At 51.6% G+C, this 23,437-nt stretch overlaps 9 protein-coding genes across 9 annotated transcripts; 5 read left to right on the forward strand and 4 right to left on the reverse strand.

Annotated features, from left to right (window-relative positions):
* Positions 1 to 209: 209 nt before the first annotated feature.
* CGCS363_v014186 (Uncharacterized protein) lies at positions 210 to 4,439 on the reverse strand (the record flags this gene model as incomplete). Its single annotated transcript, XM_036646035.1, has 3 exons — positions 210 to 3,850; positions 3,914 to 4,138; positions 4,328 to 4,439. 3 exons carry the CDS (start codon positions 4,437 to 4,439, stop codon positions 210 to 212), a joined length of 3,978 nt encoding a protein of 1,325 aa, XP_036488063.1.
* Positions 4,440 to 4,839: 400 nt separating this feature from the next.
* On the reverse strand, positions 4,840 to 8,116 carry gto2-0 (Glutathione S-transferase omega-like 2; the record flags this gene model as incomplete). Its single annotated transcript, XM_036646036.1, has 3 exons — positions 4,840 to 5,700; positions 5,769 to 5,897; positions 8,081 to 8,116. The coding sequence occupies 3 exons, from the start codon at positions 8,114 to 8,116 to the stop codon at positions 4,840 to 4,842; spliced, it is 1,026 nt and encodes a 341-aa protein (XP_036488064.1).
* A 1,535-nt stretch (positions 8,117 to 9,651) lies between these two features.
* Positions 9,652 to 10,132, forward strand: CGCS363_v014188 (uncharacterized protein; the record flags this gene model as incomplete). The annotated part of the gene is made up of 2 exons (XM_036646037.1): positions 9,652 to 9,901; positions 10,038 to 10,132. The coding sequence occupies 2 exons, from the start codon at positions 9,652 to 9,654 to the stop codon at positions 10,130 to 10,132; spliced, it is 345 nt and encodes a 114-aa protein (XP_036488806.1).
* Positions 10,133 to 10,833: 701 nt separating this feature from the next.
* On the forward strand, positions 10,834 to 11,920 carry CGCS363_v014189 (putative uncharacterized oxidoreductase; the record flags this gene model as incomplete). Its single annotated transcript, XM_036646038.1, has 2 exons — positions 10,834 to 11,420; positions 11,476 to 11,920. The coding sequence occupies 2 exons, from the start codon at positions 10,834 to 10,836 to the stop codon at positions 11,918 to 11,920; spliced, it is 1,032 nt and encodes a 343-aa protein (XP_036488797.1).
* Positions 11,921 to 14,095: 2,175 nt separating this feature from the next.
* Positions 14,096 to 14,422, reverse strand: CGCS363_v014190 (uncharacterized protein; the record flags this gene model as incomplete). Its single annotated transcript, XM_036646039.1, has 1 exon — positions 14,096 to 14,422. The coding sequence occupies one exon, from the start codon at positions 14,420 to 14,422 to the stop codon at positions 14,096 to 14,098; it is 327 nt and encodes a 108-aa protein (XP_036488585.1).
* Positions 14,423 to 15,452: 1,030 nt separating this feature from the next.
* nahG-0 (Salicylate hydroxylase) lies at positions 15,453 to 16,854 on the forward strand (the record flags this gene model as incomplete). The annotated part of the gene is made up of 3 exons (XM_036646040.1): positions 15,453 to 15,724; positions 15,791 to 16,043; positions 16,090 to 16,854. 3 exons carry the CDS (start codon positions 15,453 to 15,455, stop codon positions 16,852 to 16,854), a joined length of 1,290 nt encoding a protein of 429 aa, XP_036488584.1.
* A 524-nt stretch (positions 16,855 to 17,378) lies between these two features.
* On the forward strand, positions 17,379 to 17,885 carry CGCS363_v014192 (uncharacterized protein; the record flags this gene model as incomplete). Its single annotated transcript, XM_036646041.1, has 2 exons — positions 17,379 to 17,519; positions 17,574 to 17,885. The coding sequence occupies 2 exons, from the start codon at positions 17,379 to 17,381 to the stop codon at positions 17,883 to 17,885; spliced, it is 453 nt and encodes a 150-aa protein (XP_036488706.1).
* A 2,962-nt stretch (positions 17,886 to 20,847) lies between these two features.
* On the forward strand, positions 20,848 to 21,221 carry CGCS363_v014193 (uncharacterized protein; the record flags this gene model as incomplete). Its single annotated transcript, XM_036646042.1, has 3 exons — positions 20,848 to 21,015; positions 21,076 to 21,084; positions 21,177 to 21,221. 3 exons carry the CDS (start codon positions 20,848 to 20,850, stop codon positions 21,219 to 21,221), a joined length of 222 nt encoding a protein of 73 aa, XP_036488705.1.
* A 748-nt stretch (positions 21,222 to 21,969) lies between these two features.
* On the reverse strand, positions 21,970 to 22,330 carry CGCS363_v014194 (uncharacterized protein; the record flags this gene model as incomplete). Its single annotated transcript, XM_036646043.1, has 3 exons — positions 21,970 to 22,058; positions 22,112 to 22,242; positions 22,293 to 22,330. 3 exons carry the CDS (start codon positions 22,328 to 22,330, stop codon positions 21,970 to 21,972), a joined length of 258 nt encoding a protein of 85 aa, XP_036488581.1.
* Between the last annotated feature and the right edge of the window lie 1,107 nt (positions 22,331 to 23,437).

Below are 23,437 nucleotides of genomic sequence, written 5' to 3' on the forward strand. Positions count from 1 at the left end.
CCCTAGGTATCTTATGCCTAGGCTCCTCTTTCGGAAAGGCTCTACAATGAGGAATACTGGCCGTTCGATTTTGACCACTTGATGAAGGGATTAGTATCCTGAAGAGTTTGAAAGACTGAGACTCTGGTTGGCTTTCAAGAAGAGCATTTGTAGAGCTATGGAGCAGAACGCAATTGTCAATGCATGGGAACCCATCTATCATCTATCGTTTACACATATCCCCGATGTCTATCCTCCACCTCATCTCCTCCAAATCCTCCGCCACCAGGCGTGTTCACCTGCACATACTCTCCAACCCCTAAGTTCACAATCGCCTTGCCACCCAAGTTAATCCTCTCCATCTCACCACCATCCTCACCCTTCAAGAACGCAAAGTTCTCTCCTCTCATCCCCGGTCCGCCGCCGCCCATGCCGTACGGCCTATACACCCGCCTATCGCTCAAAATGCTGAACTTCAACGGCACTCGTGCCTCCACCTCTCTCGTGATGCCGTCTCCGCCCCTCCACTTGCCTTGCCCGCCGCTGCCACGCCGGATCTCGTACTTGCGCACCAGCACCGCCGTCCTCTTCTCAACAACCTCCGCGTCCGTCTGCTTCGTGTTCGTCGAGTGCACATGCGTCGAATGCTCCCCCTCATACCCATCTCCAGCACCTACACCTCCACCAATACTCTCGCCGTAGTTCCACCCCTTGGTAACCAGCCCCGTAGCAGGGTCCTTCCCGCCCATGCCCCAGCCGAAACTATTCGCGCAGCCCTGCGAGGCAGCACACCGCCCAAACGCTCGCAGGATGACATCGATCACACGTTGCGAGGCAAGCGTACTTCCACAGATAGCCGCCCTCGGGCCCGGGTTAAGCACCGAGCCCGGCGGCACGCGGATCTCCACGGGGGCGAGACAGCCTTCGTTCAGGGGTATGTCAACATCAACGAGACAGCGGACGGTATAGATGATAGCCGAGTGGCAGATGGAGATAGGGCAGTTGTAGTTCCCCCACATCTGCGGACCGCTACCCTCAAAATCGTACACGGCAGAGCCCGTTTCGGGGTCGATGCTGATCTTGACGCGCATGGGCGTGCCATCATCCAAATAATCCGTCGCCTCAAGGGGGCGCCCGCCGTTCCGCGCCGCGACGGCTTTGAAGAACGATCGCACTGCGAGCTCGGCGTTGTTCTGGATCGCGCCCATGTACTTGTGCACCACGGGCAGCGAGGCCTCGGCGCAGAGCTTGCGGAGGAGGGTGATGCCGCGCTGGTTGGCGGAGGTCTGTGCCTTGAGGTCGGAGATGTTGTCGGCCAGCCGGCGGGAGGTGGAGCAGCCGGGGAACGACCCCGCGCGCTCAAAGGCCTCGCGGACCTCGGTCTCGAGGAAGGTGCCGGCGGCGACGATCTTGAGCGAGGGCACGTTGAGGCCTTCTTCCCAGAGCTCGCGCGACTCGGGCATCATGGAGGTGATGCCCTTGCCGCCGATGTCGGTGTGGTGGCCTCTGCTGGCGACGTAGAAGGCGATTTCTTCGTTCCCGGAGGACGGGGAGGGGATGAAGACGGGGGTGACGACGGTGAGGTCTGGCAGGTGGGTGCCGCCCCATTGGGGGTGGTTCGTAAGGAGGACGTCGCCTGGGGAGAGTTTGCCGGCCCAAAGGCGGTGTTGGGCCTGGATTGCGAACTGCATGGAGCCGAGGTGGATGGGGATGTGAGGAGCATTGGCGACGAGTTTGCCCGAGGGGGAGAAGATTGCACAGGAGAAGTCGAGGCGTTCTTTGATGGAGGTGGAGATCGAGGTGCGCTGAAGGGTTGTGCCCATTTGTTCGGCGATGGCCATGAAGCGGTGGGCAAAGACGGACAGCTGAATGGGATCGACGGGTGAAGAGGAGGGGTCTTGAAGAGTTGAGGCGAGAGGGCTGGTGAGGGTTTGTTTCTGGAGGAGGACGTGGGATGTAAGAATGTGAGCAGTAAAGGTCGGAGACACAAAGATTGTCTGTGTCTGGTCGATGATGAGAGCCGGACCAGGGATAGCGGTGGACTTGGGAATCTGAGGGAGATGATAGATGTTGGTGGTATGCCAGGCACCATCGACGTACACCTGTTGCGTTTCTTGCGGCTCAGGGGGCGATAGCGGCGTTGTGGAAGAGAGCTCCTTGAGGGCGGAAGACTCTGGGGCCTGGGAGCCCGCGCTACCTGTTCCTCGGACCTTTACAGACTCAATCACAATGTCGCGCTTCATCGAGAAGGCGAACTCGCGGAGGTGCGTTGCCTCGAACTTGGCAGCGTAGTCGCCATCCTCGGGCTTGGAGATGGTGAGGTTTGTATCGGTGCCGAAGTAGCGAAGAACCAGGCTCTCATCAAAAACCAATGAACTTGCGTCGGCACCTTGGGTTAGGAGCTCGTCCGACACCTTAGCCTTGAGCACCGCCAGACGGTCCGCGACATGGGCTTCCGCAGATGCATCGAGCTTGCTGCCGTACGGCTCAAGAGCTTCATGCTGCAGCTCCGCCTGCGCGATGCCGTACGCAGACAACAGAGACGAGAACTTGTGAATGAGGATACGGCGGATACCTAGACGGTCGGCAATGTCACACGCGTGCTGACCGCCAGCGCCACCGAACGAGACGAGATGGTGGTTCTCGGGCGCGAAGCCGCGGGCCTCGGTGGCGTTGCGGATCGGGCGGGACATCGTCTCGTTGGCAACGTTGAGAAAGCCAAGGGCGACGTCGTGCGGCGTCAGGGACTGGTTTGTCTGCGCGTTGAAGTCGGCGGTGATGCTGGCAAACTTCTCCGCCACCACGGCAGCATCCAGGGGCTCGTCGGCGTTGGCGCCGAAGATCGACGGGAAAGAGGAGAGCACGAGGCGGCCGAGGAAGAGGTTCGCGTCGGTGACGGTCAGGGGCCCGTTCTTGCGGTAGCAAGCAGGGCCGGGGTGCGCGCCGGCGGACTCGGGGCCCACGGCGAGGAGGCCGTTGCGGGCGAAGAGGATGGAGCCGCCGCCTGCGGCGACGGTGGCGATGTTGAGCATAGGCACGGTGATTGTGCGGCCGGCGATGGAGGTCTCGGTGAGGTAGTCGTAACGGCCATCATAGCGTGAGACATCGGTGCTGGTGCCACCCATGTCGAAGCCGATAACGGGGGTGCCGTCGGACGGGTCGTAGCAAGAGCGGGCGATGCCGACGACGCCGCCTGCGGGGCCGGAGAGGAGGGCCTCGTTGCCGCGGAAGCGGGTTGCTGCTTTGAGACCGCCGTCGGAGCACATGAAGTCGACGCGCTGTGGGGGGACGCGGAAACCCGAGGTGAAAGAGGAGACGTAGCGCTGGATGACGGGGTAGAGATAGGCTTCGGAGCAGGTGGAGGTGCTGCGGTTGAGGAACTTGATGGTCGGAGAAGTTTGGGCGGAGGTCGTCACGAAGGCAAAGCCGAGGGAGCGAGCGAGGTCCGCGACGAGATCTTCATGGGCCGGGTAGAGGTAGGCGTGCATGAAGCAGATCGCGAGATTGGTGTAGCCCTGCTCGCGGAGGGCGAGGAGCTGTGGGCGGACGGCATCGAGGTCGGGGGCGCGGAGAACGCGGACGAACTCGCCGCTCGGCGTGCGAATGAGGCCATCCTGTGATGCGAGAGCGTCTTTGGAGAAGGGCTCCGGGTTGAGATCGTAGTCTGCGGGGACGATACGCTCGTCGACTTCAACGACGGTCTCGTGGAGGGCTTTGGGTTTGCGGATGTTGAGGTCAAAGAGCTTGGGGCGAGACTGGTCGCCGATCACGCAGACGTCTTTGAAGCCTTTTGTGGTGAGGAAGGCGAAGCGCTCGCCCTTGTGCTCCAGGAGGGCATTTGTGGCTACTGTCGTGCCGATACGGCAGGATGCTGGTGAGCGAGGTTAGTGAGGGCATTCAGACGGCGGATTCAGGGGCTGAGGTGAGGGGTTACCAATGCGGGAGCCGTCGAGCTTCTCACCGACGGGGATGGTCTTGTTCTCGACGGTTGAGAGGATACGGCGGATCGCTTCTGTTGGTGCATCTGGGTAGTTTGCGGGGTCTTCGGAGAGGAGTTTGAAGATGATGGGATCGCGGCCGTCAACGTCTGCAATGACGTCGCAGAAGGTGCCGCCGCGGTCGATGGCGACCCGGATGTCGGCCGTCATTCTCAGGCTCACTGAGGGTGATGAATTTTCAGTGAGTCTGTGGCGTGTTTGTGGTCTCAGCGCTTGAGTCTAGGTAAGATTTGGCGCTGTTCAGTGAACTGCAACTGAGATCACGAAAACCACACTGAAGGAAAACACACCCCGGTGAGTCAAACCCCTTGGCAAAGTGAAGGTATTATGCATATATAACACAATCTCACCGACGCATACACCGTCAAGCATTACCCTGCGGCAATTGATGCCGACGGTTGATGGCCGCTTCGCGCTGTTGGAGACCCACGGAGGCGTTGGTCGGGGCTCGTTGGGCGGCATAATTGCGTGCTGGCGGGCGGGCCCCGACGCGGTGGATTCTGTCGGCGCCTCTCCGATGTTAGCACCCTCGGCGAGAAAGATTCTTATCGCCGTCGTCGGCCCTTTGGCGACTCCCGGAATTGGCTAGAATGAGATTCTGAAAGGTATCTTGTCCGATTGAGCCTCGGGCAATTGCGCAATTGATCCTGCAGAAGACGGGGTTGTAAAGTGCTCCCCGGATCTTCCAACCGACAATTGACCCCGGGCACTGCTTGCTGCGCATGAACAGACTCGGCTTGATAGCCTGTAAGCTCTGACGGAATCTGTGATCTGTATTGTGAAATCTGTTGACACTGTGGACCTGGCTCTTAACGTCAGGATTCCGTTGACACCCTTACATCGTCCCGTCGAGTTCCCACATTTACAACTTCTCTTTATCCTTAAGCTCATGGATCAACACGCGAGGTCCCTTCGGAATGATGAGCGGCCCCTGGATGCCCAAAACCCTCGCTCTGGCGTTACCGTACCCCTCCTTGAACCTCGAAATCCAGGTGTCCGTGGTGTTGAAGAAGGCCCCATGGGTCCTCTCACTTTGGTCCCAGTAAAGTCTCCGATACCAAAGATGCAAGTTGGGATAATCGTTTCGGATGGTGCCCAAGTTGCACTGGAAGATAGGCACATACGCCACGTCGAATCTCGCAATAGTGGGAAACAGTCGTACATCGGCCTCGGTTATGTGGTCTCCCAATAGGAAGGGCCTGTTTTCCAAGATGCTCTCCAAGCGATCCAACGACTGGAACAAATGGTCGACGTTATCCTCATACGCCGTCTGCGTGAACGCAAAGCCGCACTTGTAAACCCCGTTATTGACGGTGTGGTATACCCACTCGTTGATCTCATCGATCTCCTTCTGCAGCTTCTGAGGGTACAGCCCGCCGCCAGGTCTGCTGACTTCGCGGTCCGCCTCAGGAAGGAGATGGTCGAACTCAGTGTATAGCATGCGGATGATCTCGCTTGACTCGTTGCTCACAAGCGTGTGCGCCTTCTTGTCCCATAAAACAGGCACCGTCACGCGACCTTCATAGCCCGGACTGGCTTTAAGGTACAGCTCCTTAATAGTCTTGAAACCGTACACGGGGTCCTTGGGGAGAACACCGTACTTGGCGGCCTCGGGGCTGTCGGTGAAGTGCCAGCCCTCCTTTCCCATACCCATGTCGGCGATGTACAGGTCCACGTAGTCCTCCAGGCGCTTTAGGGCGCGGACGATCATGACTCTGTGGCACTGAGATGAGATCAGCAACTGTGTGCCCACAGTGAGAGGGACCCTACCCATGGGCATCCTGGGCTAACGTAGAGCGCATAGCGACCCTTTTCAGCGGGAAACTTGGAGTTTGGGTCTTTGCTGATGAAGTTGCGGAACTGAGCCTCAGTCCTCTCGAAACCCCCGCCTTTTCCAGGCTGGTATCTGATTGGGTCCTTCTATTGGATCGTCAGCCAATTGCACGTTGAAAAGAACAACTCAGACATGCCTCTTCGCCCATGTTGATGATGGAAAACACTCGGCTTCTACTTCACTTCGGGAGAAACGTTGATGAAGGTGCAATGGCCTTTGCGCTTGAGCGAGTTGTTGGGTGAACTGGGAGAGATGCAATAAGAACTGATTGAATTATGAAGTCGACATTCGAAGCCGGCGGGATGTTCAATTAGTCATGGATGCGGTGGAAGGTACTGCAAAGAGCACGCCAGAATTAGTGTGCAGGCTGTTGCAGCATCTGGTGACGTAAATCTCCGTGGAAATTCGACTTCCCCGCAGTTCCCGCGCGTTTCGGAAACCCGAGCGTCGCGTAGCGCGCGGGACAGCGAAGTCTATTTACGGTTTGTCACCCTCCCATACAATTATAACACGGATATTTGTCAGCTCCGTAATGATTGTGCTAACAAATTGTCGAGTATGGCCTCGTCCGTGTCCGGCCGAATCGAGGCAGCTCGGGATGCCACAGTCAACGGCATCTTAGCCGTGTGCCGGTCATGGCGCCATCCGGCTCGGCATGCCCAGTGTCCGCCCCACCCCTAGCTTTTTCATCGCCGAGAACGTCACTGTCGGAGCTGCAGGACTGGACAGGTAGGGTCTCTCTTTCGGCCTTCAAAGACCATCCGACTTGGTTAGAGGTTTGTAAAGTCTGATATTCAGATTCTGTTAAGGAGACTTCACCTGCTAACTGAACGCGGATAAGACACTTAATGTCTACGGCCTACTTGTGAATAAATTGCATCATTAATTTCAGCTCCTTTGGTTTTTGGTATCTCTTTTGTCGTCTTCCTTCTAAATTTCGTCCTTAAGCTACTGCCTCTAAACTCGCGTAGAAGTACACCTGGATACATGTAGACATAGAATATGGACAGTTAAGTCTAGGAAAAGGGACCCATATCTCGTGGGGTTTCTCTTTCACGTAGATTGACACTAGGTATGCTTAGGTTCCCTAGTACTTTTTACGTACGGATTTAACAACAAGGCTCCATTGGATTCCCTCTTAATTTTGCATTCCCGAGATTCTTACCCTGTGGAGCCGCAACGACACGAAGCAATATAGCCTCAGTCTAAGCTGACTGACCGTCTGCTCAGCCTGCCGCAAAAGTCCATCCGTCGATAGGCGCCTCCAGCGACTTGTGGTTGTACGACCCCAATGTTCTCGCCAAATTGACCTTCATTTACCCTTTCCATTTCTTCTTGGATGATGCTGTTTACCACATTTTCGACAATGTGCAGTTTCACAACTTCACGATCTTCATATTGGCTAAAAGTAATTAACCCCGCTCCGAGGTAATATACAGTCATTCTTGGCTGGTCATGGGTTCTGAGCGGTCATCATGTCACAAGGAGCCGTGGCCGTGTATTTCGTGTATATAGTAGTCGATGATAGGTCTCTTCCTTTCCCTTTCTCCCATCGTTTTATTCATCAACTTAGCAAACAATCTCATCTGAAATCTGTTCTGAACGTCTATCTCCTCCAATTGTTTGTTAAGTAGGACGCAGCTATGCCGAGAGAAAAAGACGAATGCGACAGCAACCGGAAGAAGTCCCGTGATGGACATCAGGTAACTCTTTCCCGTCCCCTTACCGCTGCCCCGTTGTCGTCTATGGAGCTTACGCCTATCACACAGAAGGGGTACCAAGGCCAGAACGATCCCATCGATGCCGACCGGACCGTGGACCAGACGGAGCGGAACAATACGACCGATGAGAGCTCCCCTATCGGCCCATACATTGGGAATAAGAAATGAGGCTTTGTAGTCAGAGGTTGAGCGCTGGGTCAGAGTGAAGGTTGCGCTGGCAGTGTATTGCTTCTATATCTAAGGGTGGAGAAAAGGGTATTTGAATCTGGAGACACTCGCTTTGGACCATAATGGGTCTCAAATACATTCTTTTGAACAAGGCATTTGTTGCTTTAAGCCCAATGAAACGGCTTTTGGACCGCCCCTTCAGAATGTGTGTGAGTTAACTGTTCGTAGAAGCCATACCCAAATTAGCAATAGATGGACGTCTCTTCCACCTTTTACATTCATCAGGCACAAAGATAGACAAAGTACCCAATGCCTCAAGAGGATTTGTACAGTTTAGTACAGCCTGATGCGTTTTCATGCATGCGAGGGCGCCTGCTTACGGACACGTCCGACAAGGTGCGGTGGCACAGTTTCATGTTGACCAGGAGTACCAGTAATGAAGCCTGCCGCAAACTGGTGCATGCATCTCTGTCTGTATATAACCCGGAACCTCATCTATCAGAGGATAGCTCACATATAACGATGCTCAAAGTTTCCTGTTAAGGCTGTTATTCCCGACCAAAGTGCAATATCGCAGCCTCACTTTTCCCATGTTGACCAATACCTAGGCTCATCACTGTTTGGCACTGCAGCACAGTCCTTGGCTGCATTCAGTTTAATGTAGGGCTAGTTAGGTTGGGTAAGCGGGAGGTATTGGACTAGGAGGCATACCTATTTGTTGCTGTGTCTCCCGCGTTATGGTTTTCTCCTTCTCGATCAACCCGTCACTCACCCCAGTCGTCACATCCATTCTCAATTACGTCTATACCATCGCATTCCTCCGTTAACGACGCGCCATAGGTATTAAATAGTGCCCTGCAAATAGACGACTGGCTGCAGTCCATGGTGACCAGGCACAATATAGTTCTCCCCTCCCTTGCCGGTTGTTTTCGCACCCTCCAAGAACAATTCCTCGCCATGATCCAGCTCCACTGGAACCTACTTCCACCTTTCAATATTCATTAGAGCCGGCTTAGACCATCTCCGGGCGTGTTCCCAGTTCCGACCTCGAGATATGACGCCTGGCTTCTAAACGGCTTTCGGAGCTATCGGCTCTTATCTCGGTTTGAAGGATGCGGTTATATCAGCCGATCATCGCATAATCTAAGCATACCTTGAGATGTTCACGCTGACCTTACCGTGACGAGATCACGTTATCACCCAAAAAAGAAAAGAACAGCCGTGTATAATGAATCAGGTTACGCTCGGAAATTGATGTTCGAAACGGGAACTAGAAAGCCGAGGGCACGCTCATCTAAACTACCCTTGGTAAAACTTCGTCCAGAATGAGCTAGCATCCCCCATCCATACGGCAGGAATAATGCTGCCAAGAAAGCTTGATTAACTCATTTGAATACCTACAGTTTGAGCCCCTTCCGGAAGAACTTACCACCCTCTCTCCGCTGGTCGGTGTACGCATCCACAGCAGTTCAACAACATTAATGTTAAGCCGATGTACATTTTGAGGTAGCTACGTCGCCTGTGCTGAGATGAATTGAGTTGTCAACTGCTTTTATTAGTTGCTGAAGTTGCATATGTAGGACATGAGTGATCCAACGCGCCAGTGGAAAATAATCAACACGTATTAATGAATTCCCTTATGCTCGGGCCACTGATGGCTTGTGTACTTTGAAAAGAGTTTACGGACCCAAGTGCAGAGGGTCAAACGCGGCGAGAAGTCGCCGAGTCGCGACCATGACTCGAAAAATTTGGGTTTCTTCTAAATTGCAAGGCGGACGATGACCCGTTGCTAAGGCGCTTTCTATCACCCAGTCCTCTGTCATGTATCACGTACAGCTAAGAATCAACATAACTATTTAAACAGCAGCATGTTGCCCAGCTGCTCAACTGCAACACCAGTTTATCACTAGTCCTTCGTTTTCAAGTTCTGCAGGATCGCTCTGTCTCCAACATGAAATTCCCCATCTCTGTCGCTACCGTCATGTCTCTCATGAGCGCCGCTCTGGCGGACGACTTCAACCTTGTGTGTTGGGGCACTAGTGTTCCTGACAATATCCAGAGGGGAGACCTTGAGTGGGCTATCAAGAATCGCGTCACTGAACTCGGCGTGCCTGGAGGCACCACCTTCCCGTATAAGTTCCACACTTGTACGGATCTTGAGAACAAATCTCATGAGATTGCGGTCATTGTCACACCCACCAGTAAGCGTCCCTGTTGGCTGTTGAAATGACAGTACTTCCCGCACCAGTTACACCACACTTTTGCGCCAACCTTTCACCCAAAACTTCGTGCGTTGCGATATTTTGCGGGTACTATTATGCTAATGGCCACTTTTAGTTACCAGAAAGGGATTCGTCAAGCTGGCAAATGGGAATATTGAATGCAACGCTCTAGGACCTAGGAATTGGATCTGCCCTCGACACGCGTGGTAGAATGTGGAAAGATTTGAGCGATCGCATCGATGATTACATATGATTATCTCTCATGTACAAGAGACAACGCTTTTTCTGTGTGCTCGCAACTGCCGTCGCTACCGCCGCCTCTGATTATTATGATATGCTATCGTCATTCAAATGAAGGCTTATATTCGTTCAGATTACACGATATCTAATCGCGCAAACACAAAAATGATGAGCGTTTCTTTACATAACATTCAGAAGAGTCGTGTTGGGTACACTCGTTAGACAGCCATCGCCGGATTTCGTCTCGCTGGAAATCTATCCAAATTGTGATGTTAGCGGACACTTAGCATCCTTTCCATTTTTTCCGCCTACGTAAATCCTCCGCTCTTATGATTCCTGTGATATCTCCATATTGGAGCACTGAAGTTCCGACTAAGCCACACCGGGCGGTTGTCTTGGCTTGTAACATATATCTATCCAACCAACCGGATCACATGCTCCAGACCCGCCCCGAAAAGAAGCCCTTTCTGTCTGGAATCTTCCTGTCAATCAATCATAACGTGGATACAGAGAGTTTGCAGTACGCGGCTCTGGCCCCGTAAGCAGAGTCCGAACTCACGTCAGCTGGAAGCCAGGGGGCTCTTCTACTTAAATTGTCAGCCAGCAAGCATTTTGAAGGAAGTTCATAAGCCTTCCCCCCTTCCCATCCGTACCTTTCAATCTAAAACAACATGTCGAGCAAAGGCATCGTTCTTGTCACCGGCATCAATGGCTACGTTGGCGGTCGAACCGTCGAGGCTCTGCTCAAAGCGGGTTACCGCGTTCGCGGCACGGTTCGATCAATACCTTCAGCCCAAGCGACTGTCGAAGCATTAGCCGGGTATGAGCAAAACCTGGAGATTGTTGAGGTCACAGACACATCCGTTCTCGGCGCTTTTGACGAGGTTGCCAAAGGCGTTGAGGGCATTGCCCATCTGGCCCAGCCCGTCACCGACAACTTTGGAAGCGATCCGCAACGTGTTATTAGCCAGATCAGAGACGCCACGACGGGTCTTCTGGAGTCGGCTACCAAAGTTGGGTCCGTCAAGACGGTAGTCCTGATGTCGTCGGCCGTCGCCGTGTTCTCTCCAAAGGATCACCCGTACATCTACACCGAAAGGGACTGGAGTGACTCTTGGGTGGAGATTGTGAGACAGATGGGCGCTGAATCGCCTCCAGGACTACCGTATTTGGCAAGCAAGGTAGTGGGCGAGAGGTCTTTTTGGAAGTTCCGGGATGAGAGGAAGCCATCGTTTACCATGACTGCTATCAACCCTTTGTAAGTGCTGAGAGGATTATTGTGCAGCAGAGACCACGTGCTAATAGTGCGATAGTTTCGTTAGCGGCCCGCCCCTCACCACGCCTAAGTCCCCGAGCAACATCTCAAGCTCGTGCATGTTCATCTGGAGATACTTGAACGGCGAAGAACTTGTGGGACCCATGCCGGATTGGGATTACTGGGTTGATGTCCGCGACGTGGCGAAGCTGGTTGCCTGGGCCTTCGACCATGGCGACGAGGCGGACGGCGAGAGGTACATCTCAAAGACGACATGGGCGCCACCTCAAGCGACGGCCGACATTCTTAGGCCAGCTTACCCTACTCTTTCCATAAAGCAGGGTCGTCCAGGCGAGGGTTATTTGCCAGGTTGGAAAACACCGCGGGAGACTGACGTTGATGGATCCAAGGCGCTGAGGGTGATTGGTGGAGACTACGTTCCATATGACCAGTCCGTCTTGGATACGGCAAAATCCTTTGAGCCGCTGATGAGAAAACTTTGAATTCTCCAAAAGGATTTCATTCGGTTCGATCACTGGTATTCCATCTTCTTGTATGTAACATCAACCACCGCACTACCCACGTCCTCCAAAAATACGTACAAGCTCAAGCAACCGCGGATAAAAGTCTGAGTTTCCAAACGATAGTCTCAGAACTTTCATTTTGTCCCCTGTTCTCTTTCTCTTTCCTTGCGCATAACAGCCATAATGACTTGATCTTGTGCCCAGGCAGGTAAGAGGCTGGAGCCGAGCTGTTGCAGTGCGTGAGCCCAGTACCCAACGACTATCCCATTTCCGCGGCCAGATCGTGCCAAAGCTGCCCGGGCCATGGTCTGGGAGTCCGGCGTGAACAGAGATGGAGGCTCTTTGCAGTGTGAAACATCGGTGACCCTCCCTATCCTAACGCCTAACATTTCGACCTGTTTGTCGCCATCATCGAGTCTCAGCTCGAGGCCCACGGCACGCGTCATATTCATGAGCAATTGCTTGCTGGCGCTGTAAGACGCCAGCAGAGGAAATCCTTTGTCTGCCATCGAGCTGATATTCATCACAAGGGCTGGCGCGTTCCTGCGGAGGATAGGTAGAAGCACCCGCGTCAGATGAAGCGGAAAGAGTGCGTTTAAGCTGATGTTGCCGGTGATCCTGGCAGCAGAAGATTCGTTGAGAGGCAAGCAAATCGGATTGACCGCGCCACCCCCTGCGTTGTTGATGAGTACGGTGAGGTTCAAATCACTAAGATCTGCTTGGATGGCATTGAAATCGAGGAAAATTTGCGAAGAATCGCCCGTTGAACTTGGTTGCTCAGACCCAATGCAGTTCATGCATGGCACAGTGCTTGCGTCTGCGATTAATAGCCGGAAAGACAGTTCGGGATGTGTTGCTCGCAGTCGAGATAAGGCGGCAGACAGCTTGGTATGGTTTCGTCCGTGAATTACCACGTTAAACCCTTGCATTGCCAGCTCATGTGCGAGAGCGTTTCCTATGCCATCTGAAGCGCCCGTTACCAGCGCCCAGGGCGCATTGCCGTTCGAGGATGTATGCGCATAGCGGCTCAATCTTGATGGTAGGGTGTAGATGGTGATCAGATTGATAGCCTTGACAACGACAATGCCGATGGTGAAGATACCAACGGCAGATATGATGTTTGATATCCAGTGCGCCATTTAGCCGCCGTCGGGATGGTCACATAGAACAATACTGGAATGCGGTGGGGAGATGATAGAACCAATGATGCCAATGTAGATCTGGCCGGAAGGTCTAAACAATGGTCGATGACGAAGAAAAGAGCTGGAAAAATAGCCCGGAAACATGACTAATTATCCTTAGACTAGGTAGCAGACACTAGCAGTCCATCCCTGCGGGCGGCTAGAGAGATGCAGTCGAGTTGACGCCACCTTGCCAGTTCCCTAGGTAGGTAATTCACTGCAATTGGCGCACACGAACAAATCGTTGATGGCCACTGCGGATAGTGCATACCTACTCGGAGACCGACTGAACCAATCAAAAAACGTCAACCATCTAGAGCAGGAACAAGGGGAGGCGTCTCAACGATCGAAACTACCTGAAGTCGTTCGGTTTTCATACACTTCAAGTCTTTTACATGTGCACTTGAGTGCTTGAGTGTTCTGCTGGAGGAAGCGCGAAGCGGTGAGGTTGGCGCTTCAGCGTGACTGACATGGGAAATCGTCTGATGCAGCCCAACAAAAGGAAAGGTCCACGAAAGATAGTCATTGGCTGTGCCGCATACGCCACTTCCAACCCGTCGTTGGACTAGTAATGGCCATTCGTCTGATACTTCTCGTCACTTGAAAGTTGCAACCAACGGACTCCACTTGTGAACGACGGATGAAGAGTATGGATTCAACGTGATTCGGTTCCTCGGAGCCGATGGAGACATGAAAGAGAGTCGGTGACACAGAAGATGACAGCTGCCGTGAATTCAATTAGATCGATTGGAAGGAGAACAGTAAATAACACTGTTCCCGTTTGAATGTTGTTTCTTTTTCCAAAAGGTTTATCCTGTCGCCAACACCGAAAACACCGGAGCAACGACCAATCATTTGCTTTTTGCCCACGTGGTTACCAACCAGTTCTCTCGTCCAGTTTTTGGGCTTCCCTATTGCCAGGTTAGCCTCGTTTGCTAACATGACTTTTCCACATCAAGCACCTTATATATTCTCAAGTGCACTTCATCATGACACTCTGCACGTTGCTGGCGGCGCCTCCTGATGTCGTCTCGGTGGAGCAGACACCCTCCTTGAAGGAACCGAAACCTTCTCCTTTTCCACAATCGGTTCCCGAGAAGGCAAACCAACCGCAGTTTCCAGGGAGGGCCTGTGCGAAGAACGATCCCGGCTGTGACAGGACGCGACAGTCGAAGGCGCTGATGGTAACGTCGGTCTTTGCCACGCCGGTGCAATCGGTAGATGCAAACGCTTGGAATCTCTCCGCGGCGACGGCTGAGAAAGTTGCGGACAACAAAGCGACGATGTAAGAGGGCTGCATGGTGAGGTTGTGATTGGAATTGAAGGGGGAGTGGGGTTTCTAGTGTGTAGTACTTGTCGTTCAGTCGTGAGTCGTCTATCTTTTTTCTTACTTCGTAAGCGTTTGGTTTGCAAGGGTTGTTCTTGGCAGCTCTGGGAGATTGATTGTATTTATACTTTGGATTTATCACAATCCCGTGAGCAATAATTAGGTAGAGGTAGTGACAGTTGAACAACACAAAATAGAGTTTGAAGAATAGACGAGCGCACCGACGGATTGGACTGGAGTGGGCATGATATGGCTAATTAGCGGAAATTGAGGTCTCGGGCTTGCCGATCGCGGGTGCTGTTTTTGTTCAATTACCTCCCCCTTTTGCAGTTTCGGATTGAATCGGTACACTTAACACTGCGGCATTTCACCAACTGGACGTCTTATTCTTTTTATCTCCATATCTTAAATATCTGACAGTCCAAACGCGTTGTGAGCGCTAGCGCTACTCACACACGTTCTAACGACCGCAACTTGAGAAGTAGATTGCTCACTTGATTCGTAAACTTGCTGGGCAACGCTTTAGCATTTGTGTAACGGCTCAGGGCCGGGAAACATCTCATCTGAAAGGAAAGACACGTTACAGTCACCGTACAGATAAGCATTAGGATAAGGAAGACGATGATATGACAACGAAGATTACAGCGCCAATCATAAGTACAGAACTTAACAACTAGTCGTATAGGCCTCATGCCATCCGGTCAGCTAGAAGTGCCCGCATTCACAGCAAAGCTCAAGATCGGACGATTTGGTATCACCCCAAAATCAATGTGGCAACCCGGCGACGGAACTGTTTCAAACGCCGGGAACAAACTTCTAGTCGACATTGTTGGGTAAGATAGCGTAAGCTTAACTAAGGAAACCTTGATAACAAGAAGTTTACGCAATCGATGTGTTCTTATGCTCTCGAGAGTTACCTTCCTTCCCAATCCTTTGGTCATACAAGGTGAAAAGAATCGTACTCAGCCTGAATCCCAATTCTTCAGACTAAGAGTATTCCAAAATGAATTCATTGAACCAATCCTATCCCCAGCGCCCACTCAAAGTTGCTATCATTGGTGGCGGGCCAGGCGGCCTAAGTGCGGCGATTGAATTCCAGAAGCTGAGCTTCGTGCGCTGGACGCTTTACGAGAAGAAGCCTGCCATCAGCGAAACGGGGGCCGGCGTGAGCCTTCAGCGGAATACCTGGAGACTCTTGGAGTTTAATGGCGTTGCTAAACACTTCTCCGAGGAGGACTTCTTCAGATGTCAGGATGGCTCCAACAAGCACATTCGGTTCGTTTGAAGGCCTTCGCAACCTCTGCAAGCGATTGTGCGGCTAACAACGCTGATCAACTCCAGCAACGGACGCAATGGAGAGTTGATGGATATAATTAGCCACGCCGAAAACACAATTCCTCAGCACCGAACCTGTCGCATGATGCGCAGTAAACTGCAAGCGGCGCTGCTAAAGGAGGTTGACAAATCGAAGATAATGACGTCCAAGTGTTTGGTGTCCGTTGGTTTTGTGGCCGGTGGCAGATGCAGGTTGGCGTTCAAAGATGGCTTCTTCGATGAAGTTGATCTTCTCGTTGGGGCAGATGGAATCAGATCAGTATGCCAACAAGAACCTTCGTCAGGACATTATTAACCCAATTCAGATTGTGAGATCTGTTGTGTCGCCTTCGCACCACCTCGGATACAACGGGCACTTCACCTATCGTATGACGATTTCCCAAAAAGACGCAAAGGAGATTCATGGCCTTCCATGGGCACCTACCTTCTGGCTCGGTAACGTTGGCCACTACGCGTTTACCTGCCCTCTTGGTGGCGATGACTTCGAGGTCACACTTCGCATCCCACGACCCCCTGAAAAGGAGGAATTCGTTAGCTGGGGACGTCCATGCGACCTGGCCCCAATTGCTGAAGACTTCAACCTATTTTGCGATCCAGTAAGGCATGCTATCCGTCTCAGCATCCACGCCCAGTGTCAAGAATTTGCTCTATTCACTGGGAGTAGGCTCGAACGGATTGTTGCCCACGATGCGGTAGCGTTGATTGGTGACGCGTCCCATCCATTGTCTGGGGCATTAGGTGCAGGCGCAGGCTTCGCCTTGGAAGACGTATACGCTCTCGCAAGGTGCTTAAACTGGGCATGGAAGCATAAATGGTCTCTCGGCGTTGCGTTGGAATATTATGATCGCATCAGATCGCCCCATTATCGTGATATCTATCGAGTTCTGGGCAGAGTCAATGAGACTGAAGCTGCTGTAGCAGCCGAGGACCTCGATATAGACGCGGAAGTCAAAGAACGAGTCAGAAGGACTGACGAAGCCAGAGCTAACTGGGTATACTACTATGAAGTAGACAAAGTAGTCGCACGTACTTTGAAGGACCCTGAGTTCATAGTTGACGCAAGGCTTTAGGGGCCCGTACGAAGTTGCGGTTTGGATTTGCTTGGCAGAATTCAGTACTTAGAATGACGTATAAAAAGTAGAAAAAGCTAGTTAAGAGTTGAGTGTAAGATTCGAATTCATCAGTCGATTCCCCCAGTGGGATTGGAGGTCTCACTCGTTTGAAACTTACAACCAGATCAATCTTTCATATACTTTATTGTATACTGGAGTCCCGCCTTGTGCTAATGCTCGAGCCAATTTGGAGAGGCCCTTCAAACCGAATTGTCACCGTTTTTGGCCCGGCGCTGAATATTCGGCTCTTAGCTTGTGTAACCGCAGATAGGTGGGCTGTGGAATACCGAGATTCACAAAGTCGTGTAACATCAGCAGCAACAATGGACCCGCGGATTGATCGAGAGATCAGGAGGCGACGGGAGATACGTACCTTACTTCCCACTGCTGGCCTTATTATCTGCAGAAGCTATGTTCAATGAAACTCTAGCAGTAATCATAACCTGTTCCTATATGCAATTCTGCTGTCCATCAGGTGCTATATGCCCTCCTTAACGACAATGTGCCTCGGGCAGCTGTGTGGTGTTAGCTCAATGGAGTTCCACTGGATTGAGGAGATTCTTTCCTATACTCGGGGCCTCGGTGATTGCAAGGCGGCGTCCACCTTTACTTCTCCTCCATCCGTTATGCCACCGCCGCTGCCTCCACCTCAAAGCTGGAGTGTGTTAGTGAGCCAGTTCCGTGAGTTCATGCGGCTCTTTCTCAGCATCCCCTCAAAACATCTCACCTTCATCAACGTCCAGCTATGGTCGTTCACGTCGAGCCGGCTATGCCTGTCTGTCAACTCGTTCCTGAACTTCGAAGATGGCAGCAAACTGAAGGACCAGCGTCTGATGGCAGGGGCTGCAATAGTGCTGGGTGACATTATGGATCAGACGCAATCGGCAATTGTCTCCAAGGTTCTCGAAGTTAACATGGAGTTTAACTGGCATTTAGTACTACTAACCACTGATCTCGCAATGTCAGAATTACCCTTTCTGGCCAAGTGACTCTCGTATCAGTGACAACTTGAAGTTCATTGCATGTAGTCAATATCCAAATATTTCAGTGCTCAGTGCGGAAATGCTTCCCTTAAATCGGCCATCTTAGGCAGGCGTAAAGCGTGCATTGCCGTTTTCGCGAGAAGCATGTCATTTTTCATGACCTCCAAGATTCGTACCGAGATTAGCCGGACAGGATTATACCAATTAACTTTGAAACCTCGCACCGTGAGGTTCCGCAGAACACTAGGATCTCTTACGTGATTAGGAGGTTCCGCGCATTGCAACTCACAAAGGGGGGGAGGGGGGGTCACTTCCTAAGCTACCGGGAAGCCAAGTGAAAGAACCGTGATGTTCAAGTTCGTACAAACCGCGAGATAAAACGATATGACACCAGACAATCTTTCTCGTCTAGTGCGTCTATTTTCCTCAAGTACCACTCTCGATACTTTTGAACATTGCTTCATATGTTGCATATTCCCAAGCCTGACGTATTAATACGTAGGCTAAAGGGCGTTTGATTTCGAAATGAGCATCAAGGCGAACATCACTTTTTTCACTGAGGGAACCCCCAACGGCCTCAAGCCTACCATCCTGCTGGCGGAGCTTGATTTGGAACACAAGGTGAGGAGATATAACCACGTAATACGTTCCACATGACACGAGAAACAGCTGGGAGTCTCAAATTTATGATATTTCTGCACCTCGTCACAATCGACATTATTGCCCAAGAGAACAAGAAGCACTGGTTCCTCAAGATCAACCCCAACGGCCGGATCCCGGCCATGACTGATGTCGATGGACTTGGCAGGGAAATACATGTCTTCGGGAGCGGTGCTATTCTGGAATACCTCGTGGCCCGTTATGACAAAGACAACAGGGTCTCGTATCCGTACAACTCTAACGAGTACTCAAAGACACCGGGAACACCAGGAAAGACTTCTGGCAGTATCTGCGTGTTCGTTAAAAGCATTACCTTATCGTCCGATATCGCTCAAGAGTATTTAGTTGGCCACCTAAGTCGCAGCTTGATTTGGCATGAAAGAGGAGTGCGAGAGTAAGAATGGAGAGGTGAAAGCAGCATGATGGTACGGCCTTCAGCTTGTATTTATCCGTTGCCATTCAAAAAGGGTGTTTCGCTTTGGTGGCATTGTAACCGACTACTTGCGTACTGATAGTAACTCACACCAAAAGTTGCATGATTGGGGACGTGAAAACGGAGACCATGATTGAGCCTACACATTTGCTTTCGGTAAGATCACTGCTTTATTCGATACTTAGAACAAAACCTGTGAACATATCACCGGTATCATGGTCATACACTTTCAGACTTGATTCTTTGAGTTTAGCCACAGGCTTGGGACATCTATTCCCTGTCTGGTCGTACATATTGACTACTACCCATGCGTTGGCGATGAATTCGGAGCAATGGTTAATGGCAATCAGCGCGTGAGGCATGGGAAGGACCTCCAACTAGCTCTGGCTTCTATGCGCGTCGTGTTGTCAGTTGAATAGGATGAAAAGCGGAGGTGTGGGTGTCGCAATTCGGAACGACCTTTTTGCACAACTGCGAAAGCGACCGCGACGTATGTATTGCAACAGCGTCGCGCAAGAACCAGTCCCCTTGAGCTTCTTCGCTTTGTGTAAATTGTGCAAGCTGATCTACGTCATATTTCGCTCTAAGCGGCTGGATTGGGAGAGACCGGGGACGTGACTTCGGGCCCTTATTCGGGAGATTGCCCAGCCTCCTCCGTCGGGGTCAGGCGGATTCCATCTTATTCGGTTTCGGCTTCTGCGGTAGTGCTCGTATCCGTAGCGTAGTTCATCTGAACCTAAATCTGTACTGAGATGGGACCACTTGTCAGCAGGGGCTTGTAACGTCTCCACCGACACCCTTGTGACATCGTTTTCGGATTCGGGTCAGCTTGAATCTTCGTTGATGCTGTGTTAACGCAGAGCTAGATCATAAGGCCCTTGGCCATGCACCGCAGACATCTTGCCCAAGTGCCTTTGGTATCTCTTAACAATATTCACACCCGCCGGTCGTAATGAGTATGTTCATTCCGCAAGTTGAAGCCACAAGGTTATAGGGATTGTTAGATTTCAAACCTAGTCAAGATTTCTTTGATTCTCATTCGCTGGTGCTGCAGTACGCCGAGGTAGAATGGCCGTCATAAACAAGCATCATCGCAGTATTATCTTTCGCGCCCTAGAAGGTTTTGACATACAACTTACTACCGCATTTCTGGAACCATTCTTTCGTTCTAATCATACTACTAACTGAAAGACAATCGCTACCTAAGTTGTTCGTTAACTCCTCGCGAATAAATCAAAAGGGCCAAACACGTTTCCCATCTCATGCTCCTGTGGCCCCAATACCTACAGCAACGTGACGGTGAGAGATGAGAAAGAAAACGACTGGTACTCCCCATCCTCGTTACCTAAAGACTCAAAATGCACTTCTCCGGTGATGCCGGAGTCTACGTGGGGCTTTAGGAACTTGACAGGGGGTTCCCACCGACGAAAACCCAGCGACGCTCCTTTACCAAACGGTCGCGGTCGCGAGATTAAGGTTGATAAATAATACAATAGCTTTTTGATCATGATTAATATATGCTGGGCGGTATACATGCCAGTAGGAGATCAACGCACAATCTGATTCAAGACTCCGCGTCTAGCAACTATAGACTTTCTTCTGGCCCCTTGCAATTCCCATACGGGTAAACGGCGGGACCTCTTGTCAAACGAGAAACTCTATTGATAGATTCCCCTCACCTTTTAACTTGACTTTCACAAGTCCTTAGGACTATCCTAGTTGCTGTGGCTCTGCGTGATGACAGACTTCAAATGGGTAGTTCTACGAATATATAAAGCAGTCTAAACCTGTCAACACATCCACAAACTACGAGACTCGAACACTTCCAACTACCACAACCACATCAACGGAGACATTTCAAGAAAGAACGACAAAATGAAGCTTCAAACCGCTCTCGCCCTCCTCTTTGCCTCCGTGGCCATTGCAGTTCCAGGCCAGGGCCAAGCGGGTAGCAATGTGCTTGCCCGCAACCCTCAGAGGGGTCCTGTGCGCCCATCTGGAAACTGCTGCTCGTACATCCCCGGCACATGCAATTGCGGTTGCGTAAGTACTCTCAAGAGTTTGCACAATAGTGATCTTCGTATGCTAATTTCAGTGTTACAGTGCTCAGGTGTATGTGATGGGTTGAGGAGACAGCTGTCTCGCACTCCTTCTCTTCCTTTTCCTTTCTCAGATTGGTTTAAGACTAACACATACACACTCAGGGTCCTTGCGCCACCAACGACGATCCCAATGCTACCTGCCCTTAGACTGAAGAGGTTTTGATTCCACTGTCCTATTGAATGTGTGAATAGCCCATTGAGCTTTTGCCTGGATGGGGTTTGCATGGAAACTAGGCAATGGTTGGCAAAATCGCGGGAGTGAAGGTTCTATTTTTGCCTGCGTGTTTTTGCGTGGTGCAGGCGGGAACAGAGTCAATGCACGGTCATTTGGAGGATCATCCAGCATTAGCATTCAGCCCAATTGCCTACCAACGGCTCGAAGATAAGAATAAACCTTTAGCCTCCCGAGTCTGTCATACATATCTCCACACATTATGCCTCCGCGACACTGTCGGCCGTTATGAGGTGACTAAAGCTTTAGTGCATTAATGGCCTAGAGAGTTGGCATCTAGGCCTGGGTAAGATCCCCCTCGTCTGTAACAGCAACACAGTCATACCCACCTTAGTTTCCCTCATTCCTTACGCCAACAAGCAATTAAGGCGGCAACCTGTCATGGTGACTTAAAATTCATTGTAGCTTCCCTCCGTATCCAGAAAACGCGCTTGATTTTATGAGCTTGGGAGAGGTACTCCGTACATATCAGTCCTTGCGGCCTTGGAAGTCCAGCAAACCTTACTTGCGCCACAATGCTGCCAGACAAAGACATCAACGGGCGAGAAACAAGTGCTGCCAGCATTATGTTGCTTGCAGAGCCCACTCGACTCATCACCGCCAACCCATCCGTCGTCAGTAGCACCGTGCACTGTTCCTTCAATAGCGTGATACTATCTCCAATTAGTAGCGTACTGGTACTCGAGGAGGAACGCTTACGTATGAGCCATCGTGGGGGGCATTGTGGAGTCCGATGTACCACCAAGCTTCACCTATTGGAGACTGTAAGAGAAGATCGGAACTACCACACAAATTGTTGACTCACTATACACAAATCGTCCATCAGAACCATTGACAACAGCCTTTGTGGCTTCATCGTCAATGATCATGCCTGCAGGAGGCTGATCTCTGACACAGGCGCACAGACGGTGCTTATCAGCATTGGCAACAACCGCCCTGCTTGAGACTTAGTACTTGGTCATCTAGCAACAGGGACGTTACTATACATTATGAGGACTGCCAGGAAGCTAAAGGACTTTGCCATTGCTAAGTTCGAGTTTGAACAGGCAGGACTGGTTGTGTGAAGACGGCGATAAAATGAAGATGGTTCGATTGTTACATGACACCGATCGAGGTAGAGGAAACCCATCGAGCTTTAAAGGTTTATTAGGAGCACTCTATACCGCAGAAAATCAGTCAAATCAGTACTTCTTTCTCCGGCAACCGTCAATCGGTCTGCCCGATATCCCGCCGGCTGCTGCAAGGCTCCGAAGCCCCTGTGCCGGGCTAGGCTAATTAGCATAATGATTGGCCCTACGAAGTAGCCTTCTTTCGACCAACGAGAAAATCTAAGAACTCCAGAATTAGGGTAAAACTGGGTCATGTCGTGGCTAAGACCTTCTTGCAGCCGGTGGGATGCAAGCAGATGGCACAGCACCATCAAAATGGCCGATCCGACGGTTCTATCTCACACTTACCCAAGCACCTTTGGAAGCAGGTGAAGTTCCTGTCATTTCTCCAACCAAAGAAGCCCCCCGTACGTGTACTGCTGGCTTGGAGTTTGCGCCCAGAAAGCACATCAAAATGGCCAGGGGGTGGCTCAATTCTTAAGGGTACTTAAGATCTTCGAGTCAAGAGCAGTAAGAAAGGGTAGTGGGGCAATACCGAGCGTATTCCTGGCCGGCGATCACTGCACTATCCAAACTGTGCCCGCGCTATACCCCTGTATTGTTACGCAGCACAGAGAAATGCTCGATGACCGACCGACGCAGCTCTTCTGTCTTGGTACTGAATCCTGAAGGAATGAACTTATTGCCCAGCCCAGTTTTAGCAGTCTTTGCCATGCCCATCATCGCGTGCTCACCAAGGGACCAAATAGGTAGTCAGTTGATCAGTCCTGCCAGAGGTACAACATAGTTTCATGAACATGCGGGCAGCCCTGCGGAACGGTTTGCCCACGTTCCCACCGTATGCAACCGTTGAAAGCGCCGAAGATTATGTTCCGGGGATAGCAGGGGAGACATTCAATGGGAGTTGCTTGACCGACATGAGATCCACATTATCTTCAGTCGTCGAAAACCAGTAAGATAGGTTACGAGATACGATGGGAACACGAGAAGGAAAGGGCTACTGAGAAACGGAAAGATTAAAG

This window comes from Colletotrichum siamense (assembly GCF_013390195.1).
Source record: "Colletotrichum siamense strain Cg363 chromosome Unknown KSG_Cg363_contig10, whole genome shotgun sequence".
NCBI classification, from domain to species: domain Eukaryota; kingdom Fungi; phylum Ascomycota; class Sordariomycetes; order Glomerellales; family Glomerellaceae; genus Colletotrichum; species Colletotrichum siamense.